The sequence below is a fragment of the Microcaecilia unicolor genome, chromosome 6 (genome assembly GCF_901765095.1).
Source record: "Microcaecilia unicolor chromosome 6, aMicUni1.1, whole genome shotgun sequence".
In the NCBI taxonomy this organism is placed as follows: domain Eukaryota; kingdom Metazoa; phylum Chordata; class Amphibia; order Gymnophiona; family Siphonopidae; genus Microcaecilia; species Microcaecilia unicolor.
This window is the reverse complement of record NC_044036.1, coordinates 340,959,884-340,986,824: the sequence shown is the minus strand read 5'-3', so window position 1 is coordinate 340,986,824 and position 26,941 is coordinate 340,959,884. Positions and strand designations below refer to the sequence as shown.

General features: G+C 47.8%; 1 protein-coding gene across 1 annotated transcript in view; it reads right to left on the bottom strand.

Annotated features, from left to right (window-relative positions):
• Window positions 1–203: 203 nt before the first annotated feature.
• LOC115473539 (serine/threonine-protein kinase LMTK1-like) overlaps window positions 204–26,941 on the bottom strand; it is a 133,259-nt gene continuing 106,521 nt past the window's right edge. Inside the window, exons 6-14 of the mRNA XM_030208588.1 lie at window positions 25,656–25,743; window positions 23,809–23,942; window positions 19,598–19,682; window positions 18,377–18,498; window positions 13,841–13,990; window positions 7,291–10,759; window positions 2,594–2,735; window positions 1,733–1,963; window positions 204–906 (exon numbers count right to left, since the gene is read on the bottom strand). Of these exons, the coding sequence (XP_030064448.1) occupies window positions 884–906; window positions 1,733–1,963; window positions 2,594–2,735; window positions 7,291–10,759; window positions 13,841–13,990; window positions 18,377–18,498; window positions 19,598–19,682; window positions 23,809–23,942; window positions 25,656–25,743 (4,444 nt within the window). The 3' untranslated portion in view covers window positions 204–883. The remainder of the gene's footprint in view (window positions 907–1,732; window positions 1,964–2,593; window positions 2,736–7,290; window positions 10,760–13,840; window positions 13,991–18,376; window positions 18,499–19,597; window positions 19,683–23,808; window positions 23,943–25,655; window positions 25,744–26,941) is intronic.

The window sequence follows — 26,941 nt, the reverse complement described above, 5'->3', positions numbered from 1 at the left end:
AGAACACCCATAAGAACATAAGTTGCCTTACTGGTTCTGATCGAAGGTCCATCTAGCTTAGTTTCCTGTTTCCAACAGTGGCCAACGCAGGTCACAAGTATCTGGAAGGCTCCCAAAGAGTAGCAAGATTCCAGAATCCCAAGAGTAGCAAGATTCCAGAATCCTAAAGAGTGGCAAGATTCCAGAATCCCAAAGAGTAGCAAGATTCCGGAATGCCAAAGAGTAGCAAGATTCCAGAATCCCAAAGTGTAGCATGATTCCATGCTACCATGCTCCATCGCTTATGTTGACATCCAGTGCACAAACTGTCAACCCACCTTTCCTCCCTAAATTCAATGAGCTTAAAGATCTAGTGAAGGGTAAAAAGACCTATAAAAGGAACAGAAAAACGGTAAAGATAAGTTTAGAGTTTACATCACAGGTATACAGAGGACTGTGTGAATTGCCTGCAGCTTTTAGTTACAGAACGGATTACCCTGTCAGGCTTACTCACATCTTATCAGAAACTCAACAGAGACGTCAGACCCTCTTCTGGAAAAGATGAAGAAGGCAGAGGTTTGATAGCAGATGGCCAAGCTCAGGTGTTTGGAAAATATATATCAAAGATTTATTCCAGCTGTTAATGCTGCTGTTGCTGTATTTACATGCTGGCACTGGACACCCATCCGCTGGACCACATGCACCACGACACACTGTGAGGTGGGCCTGGCACGTGTCTCTAGAGTATAGCAGCACAAACATACTCTCTGATAAAATCCACCCCAAAAACAGATCTGTGTAGAGAGTTCTGTCCCCAGGAACATTGTGGGCAGTCTCTGCTCCTCTCCTGCGTCACTCCTGATTTCCAGGTAACAGGGTCAACTGGGTACTGGTCCATGAAATTTCACTCCCTCTCACCATCTTCACCTGACACAGGAGAACAGAAAAGAAACATATTAGCAGATGGAAGGAAAATCTTGATCTGAGCCCTGTGATGGGATTCAATTCAACGCTGGCATACTCCCCACTTCACTTCCAGTTTCCAATCTCCCCACTCCTTCACAACCCCCAGACTCATTCCCATCACACAGGCCCACTAATCTTTCCTCTTCCCAGCTCTCCATAAGAATGTACGAAATCCCGCATTGGGTCAGCTATGCACTCCTACCCTGCCTGGGAGCTACAGCTGTACAGACAGAGCATATGCAGAGCTGTCCAGTCCTTCGGATACCCAGCTACATAACCGGTGACCGACCAATCTTTCCTGGACAGGTCTAATCTCTCATCCCAGTGATGTTTTCCCTCCGTAACATCGGTGGCACCAACTTCCACAAGCTCAGTCTCCTGCATTGTGTGAAGAATTGCTTCCTTTTGAGTGTGTGACACCTGCTCTCTGGTAATCCTTGTGTTATGGGATGTGGTGTTTCACAGTTCCCTGTTCACTCTGCCACTTGTTTCGGGACTGACTTCCTGTCTCTCCCAATTATTGAACCCTCCTCGTGTAAGGAAGTTCTGTCCTTGTTCACCTTTGCTGCTCCTCTTTGACCTTTTCTAGGGTGCGGGTGCCCAGGACTGCAGAAAGCACCCAAGACATGGGCACACCATGGATTTTCACATGGTGAAAGAGTGGGTTCTGCTCCTCATTGAGAATAACCTATGAAGACTCTGTTGTTCCTGGGTACCAGACTCAGCCATATTCCCTCTCCTTCACTTTCCTACAAACCCACCAGTTCTGCTGTCCACGACCCCTCACCTCTCACAGACTCAGCATCCGAGTCCGAGACGTGCGTTATAGAAAACCTGGAGACAGGGGCCGCAGAGACTGTGAAACGGGAGAACTGCACAGGCAGGATTTGCTTTTGCACGGGATTCACGGAGGGCAGGCTCTGGCTGGTCGGCTCAGGCACCACGGATGTCACTGCAGACAGGAAGGATGACTTCACTGGGACGAGCGGAAAGTCATCATCCCACTCGAATCCACCACCTGAAAGAGAGTCGTGAATCCCTGCTAATAAATCAGGTCCTTCCATCATCACCCATTATCCCCTCTCTCACTGTCAGAGGGATTGCTAAACTGAATTATTACCACCGGGTCCTTCAGTAAACTGTATAACGAATCATATGAACAGCTCAATGTGACAACTTCCTGCCCTGCATTATGTTGCCAGATGGGCGGTTTTCCCGCCCAATTGGGCTCCTTTCCGCAACCCGCTGCAGCTTTTTCACGCCGGGTGCGGCTTGCGGGATTTTGGGCGGCTTCTTGTTGCCCCGCCGGCGGTTTTTTTTTGCCCGCTGCGGTTTTTTCCCCGCGGGTTGGCTAGTTTTCCCACAGCCGCGGCCAGTAGAAGCCCCACGGAGGCGGGCTTAATGACGTCATTTGTATGCACCTGACCTCATTAATATTAATGATGTCATTCACATGCAAATAGACTGTGCGATTTGGGGCTGGCTTTGGGCGTGACAAAGTTTTTCCATCTGGCAACACTTTCCCCCTCTCACATCTTCATTAGCAAACTCCTGGCAAGCAGCCCCCTCCATCTCTGATTGTTGATTTTCCCATGGCAGTTCTTCCCCCCCCCCCCCCCTCTGGTTTAGGAAAGTTTGTTTGCATTACTTTCTTCTGAGATGTTTCCATCTGAGGTGTCGTTCAACGTGTCTGGTTTGTCCACTGGGTTAGCAGTGCTGGGACCATTACTTGGCACAGATGGATCGGGCTCAAGGAAGTCCTGGTCCTTTTGTTCCTTGGTGGGACTTTCCTAAAAATGTGATTACATTGAAAAAAAAACATTGTTAACTCAGGAAGCTTTTATTTCAGTAGCTGCTGAATGACTCTGGTTGTACAACACACGGTTTTATGCATTGGTGTTACATAAAATTCATTCCCTGTCTCTTCCTGAGGCTGACTGGCACCTGTCCCAACCTGCTGCAGTTCTATACGAAGCTTAATGGACGGGACAATTACCAGGACCTAAAACTCTGCAGCATCCATAGTAAAGACACTAGAGGCTGCTTCTGCTGCTTTTCATTTTCGGAGGATTTGATGTTGTTCTTCCTAAAATACTGTTATTTTATTTTTGTTACATTTGTACCCTGCGCTTTCCCACTCATGGCAGGCTCAATGCGGCTTACATGGGGCAATGGAGGGTTAAGTGACTTGCCCAGAGTCACATGGAGCTGCCTGTGCCTGAAGTGGGAATTGAACCCAGTTCCCCAGGACCAAAGTCCACCACCCTAACCACTAGGCCACTCTTCCACTGTTGCTACTATTTGAGATTCTACATGGAATGTTGCTATTCCACTAGCAACATTCCATGTAGAAATCGGCCCTTGCAGATCACCAATGTGGCCGCACAGGCTTCTGCTTCTGTGTACGTGCAGGACGTCAGACTCACAGAAACAGAAGCCTGCGCAGCCTTCTACATGGATTGTTGCTAGTGGAATAGCAACATTCCATGTAGAATCTCCAATAGTATCTATTTTATTTTTGTTACATTTGTACCCTGCGCTTTCCCACTCATGGCAGGCTCAATGTGGCTTACAGGGGGCAATGGAGGGTTAAGTGACTTGCCCAGAGTCACAAGGAGCTGCCTGTGCCTGAAGTGGGAATCAAACTCAGTTCCTCAGTTCCCCAGGACCAAAGTCCACCACCCTAACCACTAGGCCACTCCTCCACATATAGGGCCTGTTACCCAGCCTTCGTACACAGAACTTCCTTCATTTTATGTACACGGCGTCCACTGCACTCAGATAAAGATACGGGATTTGGAAACCACAAGCTGCTTCTGTTAATGGTTCACTGGCACCTCAGGGTTTTGTAAATTTAATAAAGGCATAAGCTCAGGCCACCTTTCTGTCGCTTCGTACAAGTTTGCTGTGAGGGGTCAGCGCAGTAACCCTAAAATGACAGAGGCAGTAGACACTTTGGGGCCAATAGTCAGACCACAGGAGGTACCCTGGGCTGCTTTCTGCGTTCGGCGCTGAGCCTTTTCCGGTGACCGGCATTGAATATCTGGTTTATTTTTGGTCAGTTTGAATTTAACCAGCCAAGTCAATGTTCAGTGCTGGCTGGTTAAGTTTCTATTACTATTTCCAAGGCCTATTTGGCCACCAAACTTAGCCAGCAATGCGCTGAATGTTGGCGGATAGCCTGTTTTATCGCACGATATAACTGATTATGCGCTAAGCGCTAACTGGCAATATTCCCCTCTCTGACCATCCTTCCTGTCTCATCAGCTCGTAACCTTGGGGTCATCTTTGACTCCTCCCTCTCCTTCTCTGCACATATTCAACAGATTGCTAAAACCTGTCGTTTCTTTCTCTATAATATCAGCAAAATTCGCCCTTTCCTTTCTGAGCACACTACCAGAACCCTCATCCACACTCTTATCACCTCTTGCTTAGACTATTGCAACTTGCTTCTCACAGGTCTCCCACTTAGCCATCTCTCTCCTCTTCAATCTGTTCAAAATTCTGCTGCACGACTAATATTCCGCCAGTGTCATTATGCTCATATTAGCCCTCTCCTCAAGTCACTTCACTGGCTTCCTATCCGTTTCCACATACAGTTCAAACTCATCTTATTGATCTATAAGTGCATTCACTCTGCAGCTCCTCACTACCTCTCCACTCTCATCTCTCCCTACATTCCTCCCCTGGGTAAATCTCTCTTATCTGCACCCTTCTTCTCCACTGTCGGCTCCGCTGGTTCCCTGCTCCCTCTGCCCCGGAACAGGCTACTTCCTGTTCCGGGGCAGAGGGAGCCAGTGGAGCCGACAGGCGCGCGGCTGCTCTCTGCACCCTCCAGCAGCCAAGAATGCACCGGGGGGTTGATGCGCCGGGGAGGGGGTGTGATTGCACCGGGGGGTGTGTCTGTGTGTGTCGTGCTGCACCCTGGGGGGACGGATGCCGCTGCACCCGGGGGGGGGGGGGTGGTGCGCAGTGGCGATCCGCCCTGGGTGGCAGCCAACCTAGGATCGCCACTGCAGTTAAGTCAATTTATACTGCAGTGGACTGTGAAGCCACTAGGGTGAGGGTATCCCGACCCCCCCACACAGCAGGATTCTAGAGAGAGACACAGTAAGGCGGCTGAACTCCTACTTTTACCAGGTCATAACACTTTCACGTCCTGTAGAATCTTTAAGATGATACTTGTGGTTCCTAATCTCTGCTCTTAATTTTGGGTTACTTTTATTAAAGTTTAGCATGTGTTAACGAACATTAGCATGTGCTGTGCCATGTGGCCCAGAGGTATAAAATAGGATGCTCAGTATTTAACGCGCACTAACTCCCTTATTTACAAAGCCATGCTAGTGGCTGGTGGTACACTAGTGCTGACACGGCCCATTCACTCTGATCGGGCTGTGTCGGCAATGCTGTGCGCCAGCCCACAGCGTGGGTTTGTCAACAGGAGCCTTAGTCCAGTTGTGCTCATAAACTGGCCTCTTGGAAAATTTGCTGAAGTGCATAAATTGTTACTCAAAATGTCCCTAAACTCTTACATTTAGGGGCATACACATGAGTGGTAACGGGGGCAGATTTAGAACGGGGAAAAGAGGTTGAGACCTTAGCACTGATTTTCAGAACTAGACTCAGAAATTAAACCCATAAATCTAGGCAAACAAATGGCAGGTTTAAATTTATGTCCAGTAGAGTTTTTTTCCATGCTGCTTACGATACCAGACTTGTTTACAAGCTGCGTTTAATCAAAGGTCTTTTTAAAGACCATTTTGCCTACAGACTACTACATCGTTCGTCATCCTTCGCACAGATCAGCTGTTCTTTTAGGTGTCTAAGACTCCTGATGCAGGCCTGATGGCCGAAACACAACAGTTGTGTCGAGTCTTTTTAACAAATAAATAAGCATTTTCAAGATCACTGTCTCCAGGATTTGTTTTTCCGTGGTCAAACATCCCAGGTTTAAATTTATGAGCATAAGGTTTAAGCTCCTAAATTAAGATGAATTTTCAGCTGAAAATAGATCACAAAATTTAGGAGCTCAGCATTATCCCGCGGGAGGTGGTGGAGATGAAAACGGTAACGGAATTCAAACATGCGTGGGATAAACATAAAGGAATCCTGTGCAGAAGGAAGGGATCCTCAGGAGCTTAGCCTAGAATGGGTGGCAGAGCTGGTGGTTGGGAGGCGGGGCTAGTGCTGGGCAGACTTATACGGTCTGTGCCGGGGCTGGTGGTTGGGCGGCAGGGATAGTGCTGGGCAGACTTATACGGTCTGTGCCGGGGCTGGTGGTTGGGCGGCGGGGATAGTGCTGGGCAGACTTATACGATCTGTGCCGGGGCTGGTGGTTGGGCGGCAGGGATACTGCTGGGCAGACTTATACGGTCTGTGCTAGGGCTGGTGGTTGGGAGGCGGGACTAGTGCTGGGCAGACTTATACGGTCTGTGCCGGGGCTGGTGGTTGGGAGGCGGGACTAGTGCTGGGAAGACTTATACGGTCTGTGCCACAGCCGGTGGTGGGAGGCGGGACTGGTAGTTGGGAGGGGGGGGATAGTGCTGGGCAGACTTATAGGGTCTGTGCCAGAGCTGGTGGTTGGGAGGTGGGGATAGGGTTGGGCAGACTTATACGGTCTATGCTAGGGCTGGTGGTTGAGAGGCGGGACTAGTGCTGGGCAGACTTATACAGTCTGTGCCAGAGCTGGTGGTGGGAGGCGGGACTGGTAGTTGGGAGGCGGGGATAGTGCTGGGCAGACTTATAGGGTCTGTGCCAGAGCTGGTGGTTGGGAGGCGGGGTTGGTGGTCGGGAGGCGGGGATAGGGCTGGCCAGACATATACGGTCTGTGCACTGAAGAGGACAGTACAAATAAAAAAGTAGCACATATGAATTTATCTTCTTGGGCAGACTGGATGGACCGTGCAGGTCTTTTTCTGCCGTCATCTACTATGTTATTATGTTACTATGAATATTGGGCCCTGTATATTTATCTGAATGTGGTGACAGTCACTTAACATGCTGGAGAATCACCAAAGTCCATGTACGTAAGAAAACATGAAGTTCTATGTTTTCAGGCTGAGCGAAAAGCTTCACATCCAGACAGAGTCTCACATGAGGATGTGTCCTAATGTCTGATATACTCTGGAGTTATTCCGTTAATAATATCCAAGGATGGTGACCACATATGGATAGAACATTCCTTAACCTCTTCTCCTTACCAATAACATCCCATGATGGTTCCCTCTTTCTAGTTTCACTTTTCAGCTTTTTCATATTATCTATCTTCTGACAAGTCAACAATTGGGTCACAGTATTTTTGATTTATTATAAATGTGCAACTCTTCAAAACAAGTTTATCTTTACCTGGTCAAAAAGGTAGACAGTGACGTCATCGAAGAAAGAAACCACCTTCTTCTTCCTTTCCAGTTCTTCACAGAAGGACTGGGACAGTAAACTTGGCATCTTCAGAAGGCTCCGAAGACGCCTGGTGTTGCTGTTGACACTGACAACGACAGGGACAACTGAAGCTTCATCTTCACTCTCCTCGCTCTGTTCCTGAATGTTGTAGCAACGCAGTTCTTCATCCGACTCATCACTATCCTCTGTGTCCTCCTCTTCCTCGTCTGCCTCATTGCCTCTGTCTTGCCTAGGTGAACTCTTCCTTTGCAGCAGGTCCAAGGACAGTTGTGGGGCCTGCGTTTCAGACAGGGCACCATCTACTTGTTCTACATACTCTTGTAGCTCGCACTGATCTCCACAGACCTCCATGGCTAATGGGCAGGGCATCTCAGAAGTCACCCCACTGATTTCTGTTGATCTAATGTTTACGTTAGATCTTTGGTCTGGGTCTAGTTCAGACTCTGCTGTGATCTCTTTCAAACTCATCACACCCTTTGCCTCTAGATTCAGCTGGCCAGAAGGGAAGGAAAAGGACTTTGATGATACAATTTGTGTAGCATCACTGGAAGGAAAGTAACTACCATCAGGTACCTCTTTGTTCTCTTCCAAGCCTAAACCATCATCCAGGCAATCCTCACTCACAGTCACTTTAGAGCTGCCACTAATTTCTCTTTCCAAAGTCATCTTTGTGGGGGAGGAGAGGTCTTGAGTTTTACGTTGCTTTGCAGTTGGTTCCTCGTGTATAAAGGCAAAACTTTCTGCAGCTGTGTCACCACTGAAAAAAGCAGGAATGTCTGGAACAACATCTTTTTTATTGCAGGAATCATCATTGGATATGGGGCATTTGTTACTGTTACTTTTGGAAACCAATTGTTCAAAGATACCCACATTCACTTTTGATGACTTTGGTTCTCCTAGGACTAGTTCAGATGTTTTCACAGGGGACTTACACACAATGTCATGAAACTCTGAAGTGTCCTCCTCTTCCTCCTCCTCCTCCTTCAAGTATTTGTCCACATCAGTGTCATAATCTGAAAAGTAGGCAGAATCCCTATAGGGATTCTTCTCATCCAGGCTGTGGAGTTCACTGCTTAAAGATGAAGACATGTGTATCTCCACGGTGGGGCCACTGAGCTCATTTATGGTTAGACCGCTGGGACTTGTGGCCACTTGGTTGAGCACTTCTGGATCCCTTCCCTCTTGAGGCTCCTTCAGGACAAATTCTGGTGACTCAAAGTTTTCTGTATTGTACCCACTATCCAGTGCTTTGGGTTGACTTGATGGATTGAATGTGGTGGGACTGAAGACCTCACAGGAACTTGATGTGGATGGTATTTCCAGTGATTCGAGAGAATCAGGTGTCCCCACTTGTTTCTGAAGAGATTTAAATGGTGGAGCCACATCAGCTCTCTCGGGAAAATCGGAAGAGAAATCCATGAAGACTCCGGAAGTCAGCTCTGCTGTTTCATCATCACTGCAGGTATCCATCTCATTGAAACTCAGACTGGAAGCAGTCTTCTCTGAAAACCCTTCCAATTCACTATCTATAATTTTGTTGACTTCTGGAGGCATTTCTCCTAGCATGACTGCAGCCTCAGATGAATTTTCAGATTTTGTGAGCTCATGGCAAGCAGAGTCAGAAACAGACACTGGAGACCCTTCTTTCCCAGTCTCTAGTGGGTTTGATGCTGTCCCAGGAGGGGCAGTTGAATTTTTTGTAAGATTTGACATTTGTGTATAACATGGCTCTGGTTTAGGACTAGCTGTAGCCTCCGAAGGCTCCACAGTAAATATTGAATGCTGCTCATCTTCTTTCACTAGCTCTGATTCTTTTGCTGGTAGACATGGACTAAAAGCAACAGTCTGAGTGGCACTCACATGTGAAGAATGTGGAGCTTCTGAACACAGTTCCTGGGATATGTTTGAAAATCTTCCCAACTCATCTTTGTTTGACTGAGAAGCACAAGGGAGACCAGGTGAGCCATCTTGATCCCTCTCCGGGTCTAGTATCTGTTCTGCAGAAGATACAGTTCCACAATCCCTCTGCTTCATCGTGAAGCTGTTCTCCTCACAGAACAGCTCTTGTGCTGGCTGGTGGTCTTCTGATACAGAACCATTCTTCTTCAATAACACATCAGACAGATCGGTCTTCTGCCATGGCTCAGGTCCAGAGGGTTCTGTGACCAGTCCCTTACAGTTGGTTACATGTCTGTGGCACCAAGCGTCAGGATGCTCACTGACCAGTGCAGAGCAAGTGCTGATGTTATTGTTGGCGGAGCTGTTGGATGCCCAGTGCATCCTCTGAGTCATTGTAATGTCTTCCTCAAACCTTCTGCTCTCACAGTCTGTATTCTGACCCCTTTCCTCATCTGTGACCTCAACAGTGACGGACTCGGTTCCCTCACTTTTTGCCTTATTTCCTTTCTGGCCCCCACTTACTGCCTTCTGCATTTCCTGCTCCAGAAACCTGTCTGGGAAAGAGATTGCCTCCTGTTCCTGCAGCTGGACAGGGTCCCTCTCCCTACACAAGTGACTCATGGAACATGAGACCCCCAAAGGGTCCTTGAAGAATGTTTCCCTGAAGCTTGGAACTGACCACTCTTGGTTCATCTCTGAGGACTTCTCTAGAAGACACTGATCCACACCGTTGGCTGGGGATTGTTCATTGTATTTCATGACTTTATTCCTGCTTTTATAAGATGTGCAGGAATCAGAGTCTTGCCAGGGATTATTGGTTAGAGGATCCTGCGCCAGCAGTGGCTCCATGGTTACAGATACCGTGGGGCTATTATCAGAATCACACAAGCTCCCTTTTTCCTCTTTCCCACACCAACATGGTGCCTTTGTAGGCGATTCCTGCTGATACTCTGGACTGTAGGAGCCCATGGTATAATCTAGTCCTGCATTGCATTCTGAAGGCTCCTCAATGCGGATGTAATACTCGCTGCTTACTGAGGGACTGTGGGCACTGAGGATGGGGACGACACCTGGTGCGTGCAAACTCTGACAGCCCTGTTTGCATTCATAGCAGGAAGGTGAGACTTCAAGGCTGAGGCGTCCTGTGGAAGCGCTAGAATAGTACATGTCTTGGTACTGTGCATTGCTGGGACTCACAGTCCCAGACAATGTCTCAGGCTTGGTGTGCTCCCACTTGTACTCAAAGTTGAGTCCATGACTTGTTTCTGTGACTGTTAGAATATCATCACCGTCCGCATGGAAGTCATCCAGCAGGGGGAAGGAGGAGACCTCTGGGTTTTGGTGGCTGGTGCTGGCACCAGCGCTGCCGCTGGGTTTCATGGAATTCCAGCGCTTCTCAAATTCTTCCTCAGCTTCGGTTGCTCCTTTGGCACACAGGTAGGAAAGCAAAAGATGGATTTCTTCTGCCGTTGGCCTCTGGTCAGACTGTAACCAACAGAACTGCATCACCTCGTACCTGAAAGAACAGACATATTTCATTCATCGGAACCAGAATATTTTCCCATTGTTGTAAACATGCCCTAGCAAACACGCCTTGCTCTTTGTCAGTAAAATAGATCACGGATGGCATTGATCACCCTTCTTTTCACTGGCCTCCACAGGAAGAATCACCTGTATGGCTGCTGCTTAGAGTACCAACATGGTGGAAGGTAAAGTTGCCTGCACAACTTCCTGGTTTTTTTTCTGAATGTCATCCACGAGAACAGTAAACACAAGATTTAATGTATATTTTACTTTATATATGGTTTATAGTAATGCCTCTAGTTATGCAGAGATCATGTGACAGAATGTGTTTATAAAGTTTCAAATTGATTTTAAGGTGTTGGCGTTGGCTCATATGATGGGATACTTTCGTAAAGCGGTGTATCTGCCATCAATGCCAGTTCCATATATACCAAGGTGACCGCTTAGATCATTCCTCACCTGTCTAGGGTTCATGTAGCCTCCACGTGCGATGCTACATTTTTTTGCTTGGCTCCTGCATTATAGAATAGGTTACCTAGTACAATACGGTCTGAGGTTTCTTTACAACATTATTATGCAGTAAAGAACAATTGAAATAAGTCTTCACAGTAACATTGCGAAGACAAGATAAACCAGAAATTTACAGAATTATTTATCCTTAGAGGCACAGTTCCAATAAACATTAGATTAATATATTTTACAAATACACAGTGGCGTACCAAGGGAGGGGCGGTGGGAGCGGTCCGCCCCGGGTGCACGCCGCTGGGGGGTGCCGCGGCGCGCGCCTGCTCTGAGTTCGCTGACTTCGCGCGTTCACCGCAGCTCCCTCTGCCCTGGAACAGGTTACTTCCTGTTCCGGGTCAGAGGGAGCTCCAGCGAACGCGCGAAGTCAGGGAACTCTGAGCAGGCACGTGCTGCGGCACCCCCCCCCAGCGGCGTGCACCTGGGGGGGGGGGTTTCCGCGCTGCATCGGAGGGGGGTGCTGCACCCGGGGGGGGGGGTCGGCGGTGCACCCCGGGTGTCCGCCCCCCTAGGAACGCCACTGCAAATACACATTACACATCGCAGCTCCCACACACAACACCCCTAGGATTGGATACCCACAGATCACTTAAAAATAGACACCCTCTCTCAGCTGGGGAATAAAATGAGCCTGTTTGAGGGCTTCAGCTGAAATTCACAAGCTGCGCTGTGCTCTCCTAGCTGAGGGATCCTTTTACAAAGGCGCGCTGAAAAATGGCTTGCGGTAGCGTAGGCGCGGGTTTTGGGCATGCGCCAATCCATTTTTTTTTAGCGAGCCTGTAAAAAAAGGCCTTTTTCTTTTGCCGAAAATGGACGTGCGGCAAAATGAAAATTGCCGTGCATCCGTTTTGGGTCTCAGACCTTACCACCAGCCAATTGACCTGGCGGTAAAGACTCACACGGTAACCAGGTGGTAATGATCTACAATTGCCTCTTGGCGTGTGTCTGTTACGAGCGCCCGAAAATAAAAAAATACGTGCGCCAAAATTGAAATTACCGCCAGAGTCTGGCGGTAACTCCATTTTGGCGCATGTTGGGCGCGCGTAGACGCTTACGTGGCTTAGTGAAAGGGCCCCCTAATCATTACTATTCTTCACAGCTCTTCCTGTCACCCACACGTGGCTCATCTCTTTTGTCTCACTTTTGGGTTCTGACTTTCAGGAACAGAGGAAGAAAGAGAGACAGATGGATAAAGACTACCCTGAGAAAAGGGAAAAGAGGAGTGGGGGGGGGGGGGGCAGACAGACAATGAGGACCTCACTAGATAGAAAAGTGCATTTAAAATACTAAGGAGCTCATTTTTCTCACAAAAACGTCCAAATCAATATTTTCAAAATCAATTTTTAGAGGTTTTTCTATGACGTTCATCAGAAGTGCTTTCAAAACATAAGGGGGCATGCTGGGTGTGTGTTAAGGATAGGATTTTGGCGTTCCTAAGACTTGGACATTTCACAGCCGTTTTACAGCCATAATGGAACAAAACAAAACCATCCAGGACTAAAACTTAGACGTTTTGAGCTAGACCTGTTTTTATAACGAATAAGGCACAAAAAGGTGCCCTAAATGACCAGATGACCACTGGAGGAAATCAGAGGTGACCACTGGAGGGAATCAGAGGTGACCCCCCCAATACCCCCCCCCAGTGGTCACTGACCCCCTCTAACCCCCCTCAAAATGTGAATAAAAATATGACTTCCCAGCTTCTATGACAGCCTCAGATGTTAGAGCCAGGTTCCCGGAGTAGTGCAGTCGTCAGTGCAGTGCACCATGGCATGGGGGACTCAAATCCTTATCTTCCTCTACCTGTCACATTTGTGGTGGAAACTGGGAGCCCTCCAAAACTCAGCAGAAACCCACTGTACCCACATATAAGGGCTACTGTACTGGTGTACAGTTGGGGGTAGTGGGTTTGGGGGGGGGGGGGCTCAGAAGACAAAATAAGGGCGCAACGGTGAGATGTTTTTTAAATCCACTGCAGTGCCCCCTAGGGTTGCCCTATTGCTGTCCTGGGATGCCAGGGTGACCAGTCTACTAAAAATACTGGCTCCTCCTACATCCCAATGGCTTGATTTTGTGCGATTTGCACTTGGGCGTTTTTTTTTTTTTGAAAATGGATCGAAAAACAAAACGTCCAAATCACAAAACCTTGTTCAAAAAGGTATTTTCGAAAAAAAAGCTAGACGTTTTTCTTTTTAAAAATGACCTTCTTTTCTCTTCAGATTTTGGACGATTTTTGCAAAATGTCCAAAGTCGGACTTAGACGTCATATCGAAAATGTCCCTCTACGTGTGTGTGAATACAGATCTGGGACCTGGATGCTCAGTAATACCAGCACTGAATCTGCGATACATGGGCGGCTGCTGAAAGTTATCCGGGTACGGATGGTATTCCGTGCTCGTACCCAGCGGTACGCGGTTAACTCCCAGTTCCATCTTAGCCCTGTGCCTGGATCGCCCCGGCTCTTACCCAATTAAATCACCTGAATATCGACTCCAGCATTTCACAGACAGAAACACAAACGTGATGATAGCAGAGCTCCTGAGTTGCTCACCAGCGATCGGACAGGGACAGTTTCATCTGAGGCTTGGGTAGTTTGAGCTGCTGCTCCTTGACGGCGTAGGTGAGGACCTGCCTGTCTGTGTAGTGGTGGTAAGGCTGGTTTCCCAATTCAAACAGCTCCCAAATAGTCACCCCCAAAGACCTGTACATAAGAAAAGAGACAAATTGAGTTATTCTAGCTAGAACAGCTTAAGAAATTGAGGAATCAAACAAGTGGTCACAGACTAGGCACCGAGAGCCAATACCAGCCCTTCCAATATAGCCCTGCTGACCTAAGGCAAGGCAAGTTCACGCCAGGCAGCTCAGAGAAAACCAAGCAGTAAAGTCTTACAAATAAGCATGGGAGAGATTTGAACGTCTACCACCTTAAACGTATGCAAATCTCTCTCATGCCTATTCTTTAGGGATATCCTGAAAACCTGTCCTGTTGGCAGCCATTGAAGACCTGGCAGTGAAGATCAAGGTGCTACACAATACCCAACTCTTGACTTCAAGGCTATGGTTTACTAAGCACCCTCATCAGGACAAAAAGGGTCATATCAATGCAGTATCTGCCTGAAGGAGTTTCTCTGCTGTATCTTAAGTGGAAGAATGTATTTCAAAATATCAGGTTTTTATATTTCATATTTATTTGACATACCGCAGATCATTATGAAAAACATCATTACCTCAAAAGAGTTATAATTAATCTCTTCTTAACCAAACGGTTCTCTGTATCACCGTGCAGAGAAACACTTTGGGCAGGACTTGGCGAAAGATTTGGAAAGCTTTTAGGCTTATTTTCGAAAGAGAAGGACGCCCATCTTTCGACACAAATCGAGAGATGGGCGTCCTTCTCCCAGGGTCGCCAAATCGGCATAATCGAAAGCCGACTTTGGGTGTTCTCAACTGCTTTCCGTCGCGGGGACGACCAAAGTTCACGAGGGCGTGTCGGAAGTGTAGCGAAGGCGGGAATGGGGCATGCCTAACACATGGGCGTCCTCGACCGATAATGGAAAAAAGAAGGGCGTCCCTGACGAGCACTTGGGTGACTTTACTTGGTCCATTTTTTGTTACGACCAAGCCTCAAAAAGGTGCCCGAACTGACCAGATGACCACTGGAGGGAATCGGGGATGACCTCCCCTTACTCCCCCCAGTGGTCACCAACTCCCTCCCACCCTCAAAGAAAACCTTTTTAAATATTTTTTGCCAGCCTCAAATGTCATACCCAGCTCCATGACAGCAGTATGCAGGTGCCTGGAGCAGTTTCAGGCAGGCGGACCCAGGCCCATCCCCCCCTACCTGTTAACACTTGTGGTGGTAAATGCGAGCCCTTCAAAACCCACCAGAAACCCACTGTACCCAAATGTAGGTGCCCCCCTTCACCCCTTAGGGCTATGGTAGTGGTGTACAGTTGTGGGGAGAGGGTTTTTTTTTTGGGGGGGGGGGTTGGGGGGGCTCAGCACACAAGGTAAGGGAGCTATGCACCTGGGACCTTTTTCTGAAGTCCACTGCAGTGCCCCCTAGGGTGCCCGGTTGGTGTCCTGGCATGTGAGGGGGACCAGTGCACTACGAATGCTGGCTCCTCCCACAACCAAAGGGCTTGGATTTGGTCGTTTCTGAGATGGGCGTCCTCGGTTTCCATTATTGCTGAAAATTAGGGACGACCATCTCTAAGGATGACCATTTCTAAGGTCAAACTAAATTTTGCTATTTGGGCATCCCCGACCGTATTATCGAAACAAAAGATGGACACCCATCTTGTTTCGATAATACGGGTTTCCCCGCCCCTTTGCTGGGACGTCCTGTGAGGATGTCCTCAGGAAAACTTGGGTGCCCCTTTCAATTATGCCCCTTTTTGCCAGCCAAAATTTTGAACCAATCTGACATATTCAATTTTAGGAAAAAGTTGAAGGCACTTTCTTTTTTGTAAACAGCTTCCTCTAATGGGAGCTGATTTTAGGAAAATGTGAAAGGCTTTTCAATATACATGATGTTGATGAGTTATGTAAAGGTATTCGGAGTTATTATGTTTTGAACTTATGTTAATTTGATTTTTAGTTTTATCTAATTTTTTTGTTGAGAATTTATGTTCTTATCATTTTTCTCTGTTTTATATCATTTAAGGCCTCTTTTACCAAACCGCTCTATTGAGTCCCTTATATGGTCTGAAGCCCCGCCCAATGCATCCCAGGATGCACTGGGCAGGGCACCGCCATTTTCAGGGTGGCGCCGATGGAAGAGAAGGGAGGCCACTTCCCTCCGCCAATGAAGGTATGGAGGTGGGGAAGGGCCACTAAGACCACCAGGGGGCTGGGGTGGGGATTGACTCGTGGCCTACTGGGCCACCAGGGTTCCCTTTGTGTGAGGGGATACCGGGGGGGGGGGGGGGGATGGAGACCTCTGGATCTCCAGCCCCCGTGTCACTGGTGGGGGGGTGTCGGGTCAGGGTTCCTGCTCCTGCGGGGGGGGGGGGGGGGGTGTGCAGGCTGCTGCATTTGGGGGAATGGGGGCCTGCTAGCATGCAAATGCATACTGGATAGGGCTCACAATTTCTCCCCAATGGTCTGCAAACCCTGACGTCAGCTCCAAGATGGCGTGAAGGTTTGCTCCGGCCAGTGAGCCAATGTTTGGTGCGCTGGTCATTGATCATTGGGGAGGAATTTGCATGCTAGTTGCGTTCAGAGCCCGCGAGTGCGTTGTTTCACGCTCTCGGGGGCTCTGATCATGGGACAGTAACAAATGCAGGCGCTAGTATGGCACTAGCAGCCTCTAGGGCCTGTGTTTGCTTCTGATCATCGGCCCATCTGTGCATTCAGGATTCCCATGAACTACAGCGTCCAGTGTTTCCATGAAATCACTTTCTTTCAGAGGTCTGCTACCAGCTCTGGAGCTCCCTCTAGTGTGCTAAAGTGAAAACACACGTTCATACACTATACACAACTAATTGTACAATATACCCTTCTGCTTTGGAGCAGGTTTAAAATTGTGGAAGGGAGAAGTTATAGGAGCCTATTTCATAAAGGCACATACACATGTGTATTTTTTCTATAAAATATACCACATGTTTATTCCACAGGTGCCAGAGCCGGTGGTGGGAGGCGGAGCTGGTGGTTGGGAGGCAGGGATAGTGCTGGGCAGATTTATACAGTCTGTGCCAGAGCCGGTGGTTGGGAGGCGGGGATAGTGCTGGGCAGACTTATAGGGTCTGTGCCAGAGCTGGTGGTTGGGAGGCGGGGTTGGTGGTTGGGAGGCGGGGATAGTGCTGGGCAGACTTATACGGTCTGTGCCCTGAAGAAGACAGGTACAAATAAAAAGTAGCACATATGAATTTATCTTCTTGGGCAGACTGGATGGACCGTGCAGGTCTTTTTCTGCCGTCATCTACTATGTTTACTGCCTTTCTGTAGATACAGTTAAAGCGGTTTACATATACCATCTTTTCTTTTGCAAGCATGTATCCAGATATATTTTAAATACGATTACACCTTTTTTTGTGGTGGACCATCAAAAGGTGACTATCCCAGTGAACTAATACATTTTCACCATGAATGGTCATCATAAGGGTGACCAACTCCCCTTGTGCAGGCAGGGCCGGCGTTAGGGGGTGGCAAATAGGGCAATTGCTCTGGACCCCCCCACACTGCAAGGGGCTCCCAAGTCTGCTTCGTGCTGAAGGAGGCATAGGCTGATGGCCAGGTTTACTTGACTCATGTCAGTAGCTGGTCTCTTGTTTATTTTAAAGATACGTTTTCCTATCATAGATACTATTAAAAAATAATTAAAGAAACTGGAAGGTGAAATAAAAAAATATAAAAAGGACTGATCATGATTCATGGTGAAATTGTATTCTTAGTTCACTGGGATATTCACCTTCTGATGATCCACCACGAAAAAAGGAGATCAGATTGGAGCAATATTATTTAAAAAGCAGCTTCATTTTGGGAATTCTAGTATGTGGTACATTTTGATCCTCTGTGATTAAAGAATTGTTTTGATGTACATAAGTACATAAGTGTTGCCATACTGGGCCAGACTGAATGTACCTGGTAGTGGCGGCAGTGGGGGAGGGTTGTCGTCGGTGGTGGTGGTGGTGGGAGGGGGGGGTCGAAAGTGGTGGGGGAGGGTCGGTGGTGGCGGGGGGGGGTTATAAGTAGAGGGGGGCCAGGGCTAAATCTGTGGGAGCCCATGCCCCCGTGGCCCCACCTAGCTACACCCCTGGCGTCATCAGTGCTTGTGAATATCGCTCCTCTGTTTCTAGTCTGTATGCAATATGGATTTTCGTAAGCGGCTGGGTGAGGCCAAATTCTAAATACTGCGCCAGAAAAATCAGCGTCGATTAAAGACACAATTAGCGTGACTGCATAAAGAATGTGCCCAACTGAGGATCTGCTTTTTTGCATTTTGTTTTGAGTGCTCTGAGGCTGTAGGTGACATTTTAAGGAAGACAGCAAGTGCTGGACTTCCGCAGGTTGTAATTGGAAGGTATAATGGATTGGGAGCACTGGGAATGTTCTGCTGACCAAGTCAAGTCTTTAGATGCCTTACCAGATGTTGCTGGACTTTGTTTGATCCACCACCAGCAGATTCCCATGAACTTCATCGATAAGCTCCGGAGCGATCCAGCGTAGGGGCACCCACAGTTGATCTGTGGTCACAAAGTAATCTTCCTGAAGAGTTAGTATGAGAAAGCAGTGTAAGTATCATGTCACATCTTATCTGCTGCCACTTCCTACTCTACTTTCGTTGACCTGTCTCGCTTTCTGCCATCACATTATTGGATTTCCAAACCCCCACCCGGTTCAAGACCATAAACCAAGGGGGACTGCAGGAAGATGCAAGACGTACGTAGCGCTCTATACAAACATGTATGAGACATCCCTGCACTGCATCTACTCTACAATTTACCTGTATGTTCAGACATCATTCTGAATGGCTCTGAGGAAGGGTCAGAGATTTCTAATATTAAACAGAGGTCTCTTAACTCAGTTTGTTTTTTTTGACCTACAGTAAGTGGACTAACAGGGCAAGCACACAGTTTTATTCAGATATCAACAATGTAAGTGGTGCATGAAAGAGGAGCAGGACTTGGGTGTGATCGTATGTGATTATTATTTGCAGCATTTGTATCCCACATTTTCCCACCAATTTGCAGGCTCAATGTGGCTTAGATTATGCCGTAATAGCGATCGCCATTTCCAGGTAGAGAATTACAAATGGTATTGCATTAAGGCGCATACATGGTGAAGTATAAGACAATATGGTATTGCATAGAGGTTCCTGAGTGATAGAGTAGATTATAACATAAGTTAGATAATCAACTATAAAAAGTTCATTTGCAACATGAGACATAAAGTAGTATTGCGTCACTTTCATTACTAATGATCTTAAGGTGGCCAAACAGGTAGAGAAGGTGAGGGCAAAGGCTAGAAGGATGCTTGGGAGCATAGGGAGAGGAATGGCCAGTAGGAAAAAGGAGGTAATGATGTGTATAAGAATCTGGTGAGCCCTCATTTAAAATTAATACCAGAGGGCTCAGTCCCTTTGCATTTTTAAGCTTATTGAACAGCAGAGGAGTTGGGATGTCATTGCACCATGGAGCTCATACAACTTTGGTTCTGGAAGATCCCCCCCTCCCCCCCCCCCCCCCCGTCCCTTTCTCCTTTTGTTTTCAAATTCTTTACATGTTAAATACTGACATATTAAAGAAACTGCTCCTAATAAACCTTCTGAACCCCACCTCCCCCTTCCTCACAGACTCTCACTTACTTTGTACTTGCAATGAGACAGACCGTAATCTCCAATTTTGACTATCAGATCTGCAGTGAGTGAGCAGTTTCGTAGGGCCAGATCACTATAGAAGAGAAGGGTACAGCTGTTATTACACTGGCCTAAATACATCATTACACCAGCACTTTGCACTCAGAACATGTCTTTACAGCAGCCCTGCGTGTTCAGATGTTATTACACCAGCGCTGAGAACTCAGAACATGTTATTACTCAAGGTCAGAAGATGTGGAGGGGCATAATCGAACGGGGCAACCAAGTTTTCCTGAGGGCATCCTCGCAGGATGTCCCCGCGAAGGGGCGGGGAAACCCGTATTATTGAAACAAGATGGGCGTCCATCATTCGTTTCTATAATACAGCCGGGAACGCCCAAATCTCAACATTTAGGTCGCCCTTAGAGATGGTTGACATAAATGTTGAGATGATCGACCTTAGAGATGGTCGTCCCCGATTTTCAGCGATAATGGAAACTGAGGACGCCCATCTCAAAAACGACCAAATCCAAGTCATTTGGTCGTGGGACGAGCCAGCACACCAACCGGGCACTCTAGGGGGGCACTGCAGTGGACTAACTGATGCACCAACTGAACGGAAAAAGCCCTTCCCTTACTGATCCCTTAGCGATTCAGAAAGGAACGGGCATGCATGAAGGAAATCGCATGCAAATGAGCTGCTCGCTGTTAGTTCATTTGCACACGATTTCCTTCCTAAGGAGGGGAAGCCAGTGCAGAGCAGCCAAGCGTTATGCCAAGGATGGCTTCATACATGCAGACAAGCTGCGTGTATAATAGACGTCTACAACCTTAGAAAAATACAAGTCCAGGTGAAAACGTCCAAGTGCTCAGGGATGTCTTTTTTTTTTTTTTTTTCACAGTATGGGTGAAGGACGTCCTTTGCTATGCCTCCCAGTAAAGGGTGTCCAAAATGTGGATGTTTCTGTGAGAAGAATGTCTGTTATGCCTCTGGTACCCTCTTTATTTATTTGGATTTTGGATCACCAGGAGCAATTGAACTCATACATTTTTCAGTAGTAGCTCAAGGTGTTACATTCAGGTACTCTGGATGTTTCTCTGTCCCAGGAGGACTCACAATCTAAGTTTGTACCTGAGGCAATGGAGGGTTAAGTGATTTGCCCAAGATCACAAGGAGCAGCAGTGGTATTTGAACCGGCCACCTCTGGATTGCAAGGCCAGTGCTCTAACCACTAGGCCACTCCTCTGCTCCTTGAACCAATGCTAGAATTAGGCAGACATGATAGTGTGTGGGAGTTTTGGAGACCACATAGTTCCCCAGGTGTGACTACAAGGCTGAAGGAAGGAGGCTTTCTATCTCAAGAATGTTTCTGGGTGGAAATCCCAACAGCAGAGGACTTTGGCTGGTATTGGGTGGAGACTGCATGCAATGAGTCAATTTTCAAAAGGGTTAGATGCCCAACGTAGGGGTTAGGAGCCTAAATCAGCCTGCCTGAAAACTGATTAGGACTGGGTTCCTAAAACATGGACAGCTACAGTGCTGCAGTTAAATTAGGGAAAACAATTACGCACTCACCCCTGGATTCTATAAAGCGCGCCTAGAGATCTGCACTGAAATGCAGGCGGATTCTATAATAACGCAGGTAACTTAATTGGCTTAACAAGCCGATTAGCTTTGATAACAGCACTAATTAGCAATAATTAGAATTTACGCACACAACTCGCTACGTGCATTCTGTAAATTTTGTTCCTAAGTTGTATAAGTCTAAATTTCGTCAAATTTTCAGTTGAAATGCGCTGAGCATTTCTTTTTGAAAATTGACCCCCGAATTGCTTAGTCATCAGAAATGTGAACAGTACATTAAAGGTTGTTAGTTCAAAACCATTTAGCGCCTGTGGAGCTCAGAGTAGTGTAACACGATCAAGGGTTCAACAGCAGTTAATGTAACTATCACTCAGAGTCAGTCACTGCACAGACACCCATGGATGTTCCTCTTGGTCACTCTCATATACGAGACACATTCACCTGTACAGACTGCCGCAAACACCCCCTGTGGACACAAATACACAAATAAAGAGAATAAAATGTTTCTGTTAATTGCTTCTTGTCCAGGGCGTGGACTGCACTGACCCTCTGTGTCTGGATTAATATTCCATAAGTTAATACACTTTTCTGGTCCTGGAGGCAGCCCAGTCACTCAGGTTTTCAGAATATCCACTGCATGCAAATCTCTCTCATGAATATTCATTGTGGATATCCTGAAAACCTGACTGGCTGGGCTGCCTCCAGGACCAGGTTTGGGAAACACTGTCTTAGCCTTAATTTTCATCTCTTCAGCCAAACTCTCTTGTTTGCCCTCCTCTGAATCTGTTCTGGTCACACAGTCACACTGTATCTTCATTAAAACTCACCAGCACTTTCTAGTAATATCAAAAAGGCCAGAGGACCAGTGGCGTAGCAAGGGGGGGCGGGAGGGGCGGTCCGCCCCGGGTGTCAGCTCGGGGGGGGGGTGCTCCCTGCCAGCTCCCCCCCTTGGCGCATTGACACCCCCCCCCAGTGCCCACCCTCCTCCGTCCAACCAGCTCCCCCTACCTTTAAAAAAATATTGGAATCCGAAGCGAGGCGCAGCGCCTCCCGCCTGCACGTAAAAGAAATGTGCAGCGTCTCATCGGGCCTTCTCTCGCTCTGTCTGTCCCGCCCTTGTGGAAATAGGAAGTTGCGTCAGCGGAGGGCGGGACAGACAGAGCGAGGGAAGGCCCGATGAGACGCTGCACATTTCTTTTACGTGCAGGCGCGAGGATTCCAATATTTTTTTAAAGGTAGGGAGCTGGTTGGACGGAAGAGGGTGGGCACTGGGTCATGGGGGGTGTCGATGCGCCGAGGGGGGGTATGTCATCGTGCTGCACCCGGCGGGGGGGGGGGGGGTGCAACGGCGAACCGCCCCATCCCGGGTGGCAGCCCCCCTCGCTACGCCAGTGCAGAGGACAAATGATCTTTTGCTTAAAAGATCAATGGCTTTAGCTGTGCGGCTCTCGGAAGATTATTTTTTTCCGATAGGGCAAAAGAGAAAGGATCAAAAGGAGAGGCAATGAAGAAAATGAGATGAAAGCTGGAAACACACAGGGTGGGAAAGCATTACAGAGAAATGAAAAAGAGAAGTATGCAAAAGTCACTCATGAAAAGGAGCTACAGAGTATGATCAGATGTTCAGGCTGCAGAACTTGTGTTCTTGGAGATTTGCCAGGAGCGGAGAAGATTCTCTGGAAGCGGAGTGAGACGCTGATCCATGCAGAAGGCCATCAGGAAAGAAGAAGGGATGATCATCCTAGAGAAACTGAAGCCACAGATCACCCTCTACAACAAAATCACTGATGCTGGAGTCTGCAAAGCCCACTCAGTCAGCATCAGGATATTGTTACAGACCATGACCAAGACAGTTGCAAGGAAAGCTGGTGCAGAGCCAGGAAACCCCATGCATGGCAAGACCCTCCAGGAACAGGCAGCAAAATCAGAGAGTGAGAGCACATCATGACAACATGACACCGAGTCTCTATGCACAGCTATAGGTGCATCCTTGTAGGTTTGACTTTTCGGTGAAAATTATGATTTCACGTCCCTTTAAATTCGGATATATGCAGTATAGCAGCCTAGTGGGGACTTGATCGATTGGACCTTCTGTGTTCGATCCGGTGGTCTGTGCTAAGTGCTATCAGGGATCGATTTCATAGCCTGTGCCACATGTTATCGGGGATCAACTTGCCAGTCTGTGCTCGATTGGATGGCCTGTGCCACATGCTATCAGGGATCAACTTGCCGGCCTGCGCTCTCTGTTCTGTGATCGTCTTGACTGCCTGTGCCCTCAATGTCTTGCTCCTTGACTCGTCTTGCTCTGTCCTGTCTTTGCAGCAGGTCCATCCTGGGGTTTATTTCCTCTAAAAACTATTAACGTTATACCAGCTCTTCTTTGTCCTGTGCTGCAGTAAAAACTACAAGTCATCAAATGGGTCTGAAAAGTCGATAGTGGCGCTCAGCAAATGCGCACTGGTCAGGTGGTTGGGGGCTGGGGAGCTGCGCTGTAGTCACAGGGACTATGGACTCACATGGCTGTGTCATCCATCCTTATATCCAGCCTCTGAGCAAGGGCTGCATGATCATACACGCTTTACTTTTAGCAGACCCTGAATATCATCACCCCCCCCCCTACCCGGCCCCTCCCTACCTGTGCACATAGTTATTTCTGTGAAGGTGCAGAAGGCCACATGCCACTTCACACGCCATTCGCTGCAGTGTCAGGGGGTCTGGAGCCATTGAATCAGCTGCTCTGCAGCTTCGGAGGTAACCCTTGAGGTCTCCCTGTGCAAAACAGAAAAGTCACAGATCCTTTACTCTTAAGAAACAGGCAGGAACCTGTAACCCCCAACCAACGTCTACAGTACTTGCTTTAATGTTCCTTTCCTGCTGCCCTTTATGTGACTGTTGAAAGCTTATCTGCTTCATTGGCAAGATTAAGCTATGGGGGAAAAAACGTGGCTTTTGTTACACACAGGGTGTAGCTTCTGTATATTATTAGCTAAGACATTTCTCATCCTTTATTTTGTGGGGTATCACTAAGATAGTGGGAAGGCTAACCTGAGGGAGGGCAAAGGAAGGAGGAGTGTGTATAATCGGGAGAGGACAAACAAGCCAGAGTGCAGGGGAAGAAAGTATATGCGGGAGGTGGTGGAGATGAAAACGGTAACGGAATTCAAAACTGCGTGGGATAAACACAAAGGAATCCTGAGATTGGGTGGCAGAGCCGGTGGGGGGAGGCAGGGCTGGTGGTTGGGAGGTGGGCCTTGTTCTGGGCAGACTTCTACGGTCTATGCCCTGAAAATGGCAGATACAAATCAAGGTCAGGTATACACCTAAAGTAGCACATATGAGTTTAAATTATTGGGCAGACTGGATGGACCGTGCAGGTCGTTTTCTGCCGTCATCTACTATGTTTTAACACAATTATGACACTTGCATCCCTGTGTCTATATTTAATGTAGGTACACAGTGCTGGACAGACGCAACAAACGCAGAGCAGGGAGGTTGATCTTGAAAGGAAAGATTACTGCTGCTGCCCTGGACAGTTTTGGACAGCTTGGCGCCGGCTCTGCGGGGCTCAGTAAGAGTTATTTGATTTTATAGTCTGCTTCTTCATGAAACATGCTTAGTTGCAAATATAAGCAGGGCTTTTTTTGAGGGGGTACTTGGGGGTACTGAGTACCGGCACCTTTTCCACTGTCTGCTAAAATTGACCCATGGTCCCTGAGTTTATTAATGAAAGAGCTCAGGCTCTACACACCAAATTCTGCCTTGCCTTAGATTCTGTGACTGGTTGCAGGGGGCCTGGCATTTGGGGGGTGGGTCCCTCAGTAATCACCCCACCCCTGAAGAGTGACCTAGCATTTGAGTACCGGCACCTTTTTTGCTAGAAAACGCACACTGAATAATACAAATCAATATTTATAACATAATTGATAAAAAATAATCTGTGAAGGCCTAGTGAGTATACATAGGACACAATCAACAACCTTCACTATATAAAGCATCAAACAAACCAACAATTTAATAATCACAACAAGATCACTGCAATAAATATGTTTCCTACAGGAACAGTCCCCAAATTCTAGAAATGGTTCTAAAAGTTGCATGCGCAAATTTGGGCACACAATTAAATTGAATAATGAGCCAATTAGCACCGATAATTGGGCCCTAAATCAATCATTGGTGCTAATTGCCATCAATTTAAATTCACGGCCTGCATCTGTGCGTAAGGTAAGGGGAAGGGCGTGACGGGGAGGGGGGGTGACGGGGTGTGTGACAGGGGGCGGGGCGAGGACGTGAAAGGGGCGGAGCAGGGTGTGAAAGGGGATGGGGCAGGGTGTGTGGTGGGGGCGGGGCATGTGTCCTCCTTTTGGGGGGACAAAATATGGTAACCCTACTAAGGCGTGATCAGGCCTGTGTCTGGCCTCTGAATCTTTTCCTGGGCGAGGGTTCGTTCCGTAACCTGAGATTTTGTGGGTGGCCAGTACTCACCAGCGGGCAATACTCCATCACCAGCAGGTACGGTGTGACCTCAGCGCACTGTGCTAAGCACTGAAGCAGGTTTGTGTGTTGCAGGGCCCTGTGGAGTAAGATAAAAAGCAGATTAGAGGGTGGAAAGAAGCTGGAACTGTTTGCTTAATATTTTCAAAATTATGACTCTATTCTTGTTCATTCAGCCTGAAAAAAACTGAAAAGTGTTAGGAAAAGATTTCCATGCTGTGCTTTCTACTTGCTTCCTGGTAGCTAATGTGTATTTTTATTCCATGACAGGTCTCAATACCGACATCAGTCACACATTCCAGGGTTAGGACGTGATAACGTGAAATTAACAAGACACACTTTCTAATTTAGGGGTCCTTTTACAAAGGCACACTGAAAAATGACTTGTGGTAGTGTAGGCGCGGGTTTTGGGCGCGAGCCAATCCATTTTTCAGCGCGCCTGTAAAAAAGGCCTTGGTTTTTTTGCTGAAAATGGACGTGCGGCAAAATCAAAATTGCCGCGTGTCCATTTTGGGTCTGAGATCTTACCGCCAGCCTTTGACCAAGCGGTAAAGAATCCGGGCGGTAATGACCCACACGTGTCAGTTACACAAGCCCGAAAATAAAAAGAATATTTTTCAGACGCGCGCATCGGACACACGCCAAAATGAAATTACCGCACGAGCCATGCGGTAGTGAGGTGCTAACTCCATTTTGGTGCACGTGGAGGGGAATAATCGAACGGCGCTGGCGAAATAGATTGCTGGCGATCTATTTTGGCGGCACCGCAAATAGCTGGCCGAACCGTATTAATTGAAAAAGATGGCCGACCATCTTTTTTTTTCGATAATACGGTTTGACCCAGCCAAATGCCAGAGTTCGCCGGGTTTGAGATGGCTGGTTTTGTTTTTCAGCGATAATGGAAACAAAAAGCGGCCATCTCAACCCCGGCTAAATCCAAGGCATTTGCTCGTGGGAGGAGCCAGCATTCGTAGTGCACTGGTCCCCCTGATATGCCAGGACACCAACTTGGCACCCTAGGGGGTACTTCTAAAAATATATATATATTTACAAATACCTCCCAGGTGCATAGCTCCCTTACCTTGGGTGCTGAGCCCCCCAAATCCCCCCTAAAACCCACTCCCCACAACTCTACACCATTACCATAGCCCTTATGGGTGAAGGGGGGCACCTACATGTGGGTACAGTGGGGTTTGGGGGGGGGGGGTTTGGAGGGCTCAACACTTAGCACCACAAGTGTAACAGGTGGGGGGGGGGGGGGGGGGATGGACCTGGGT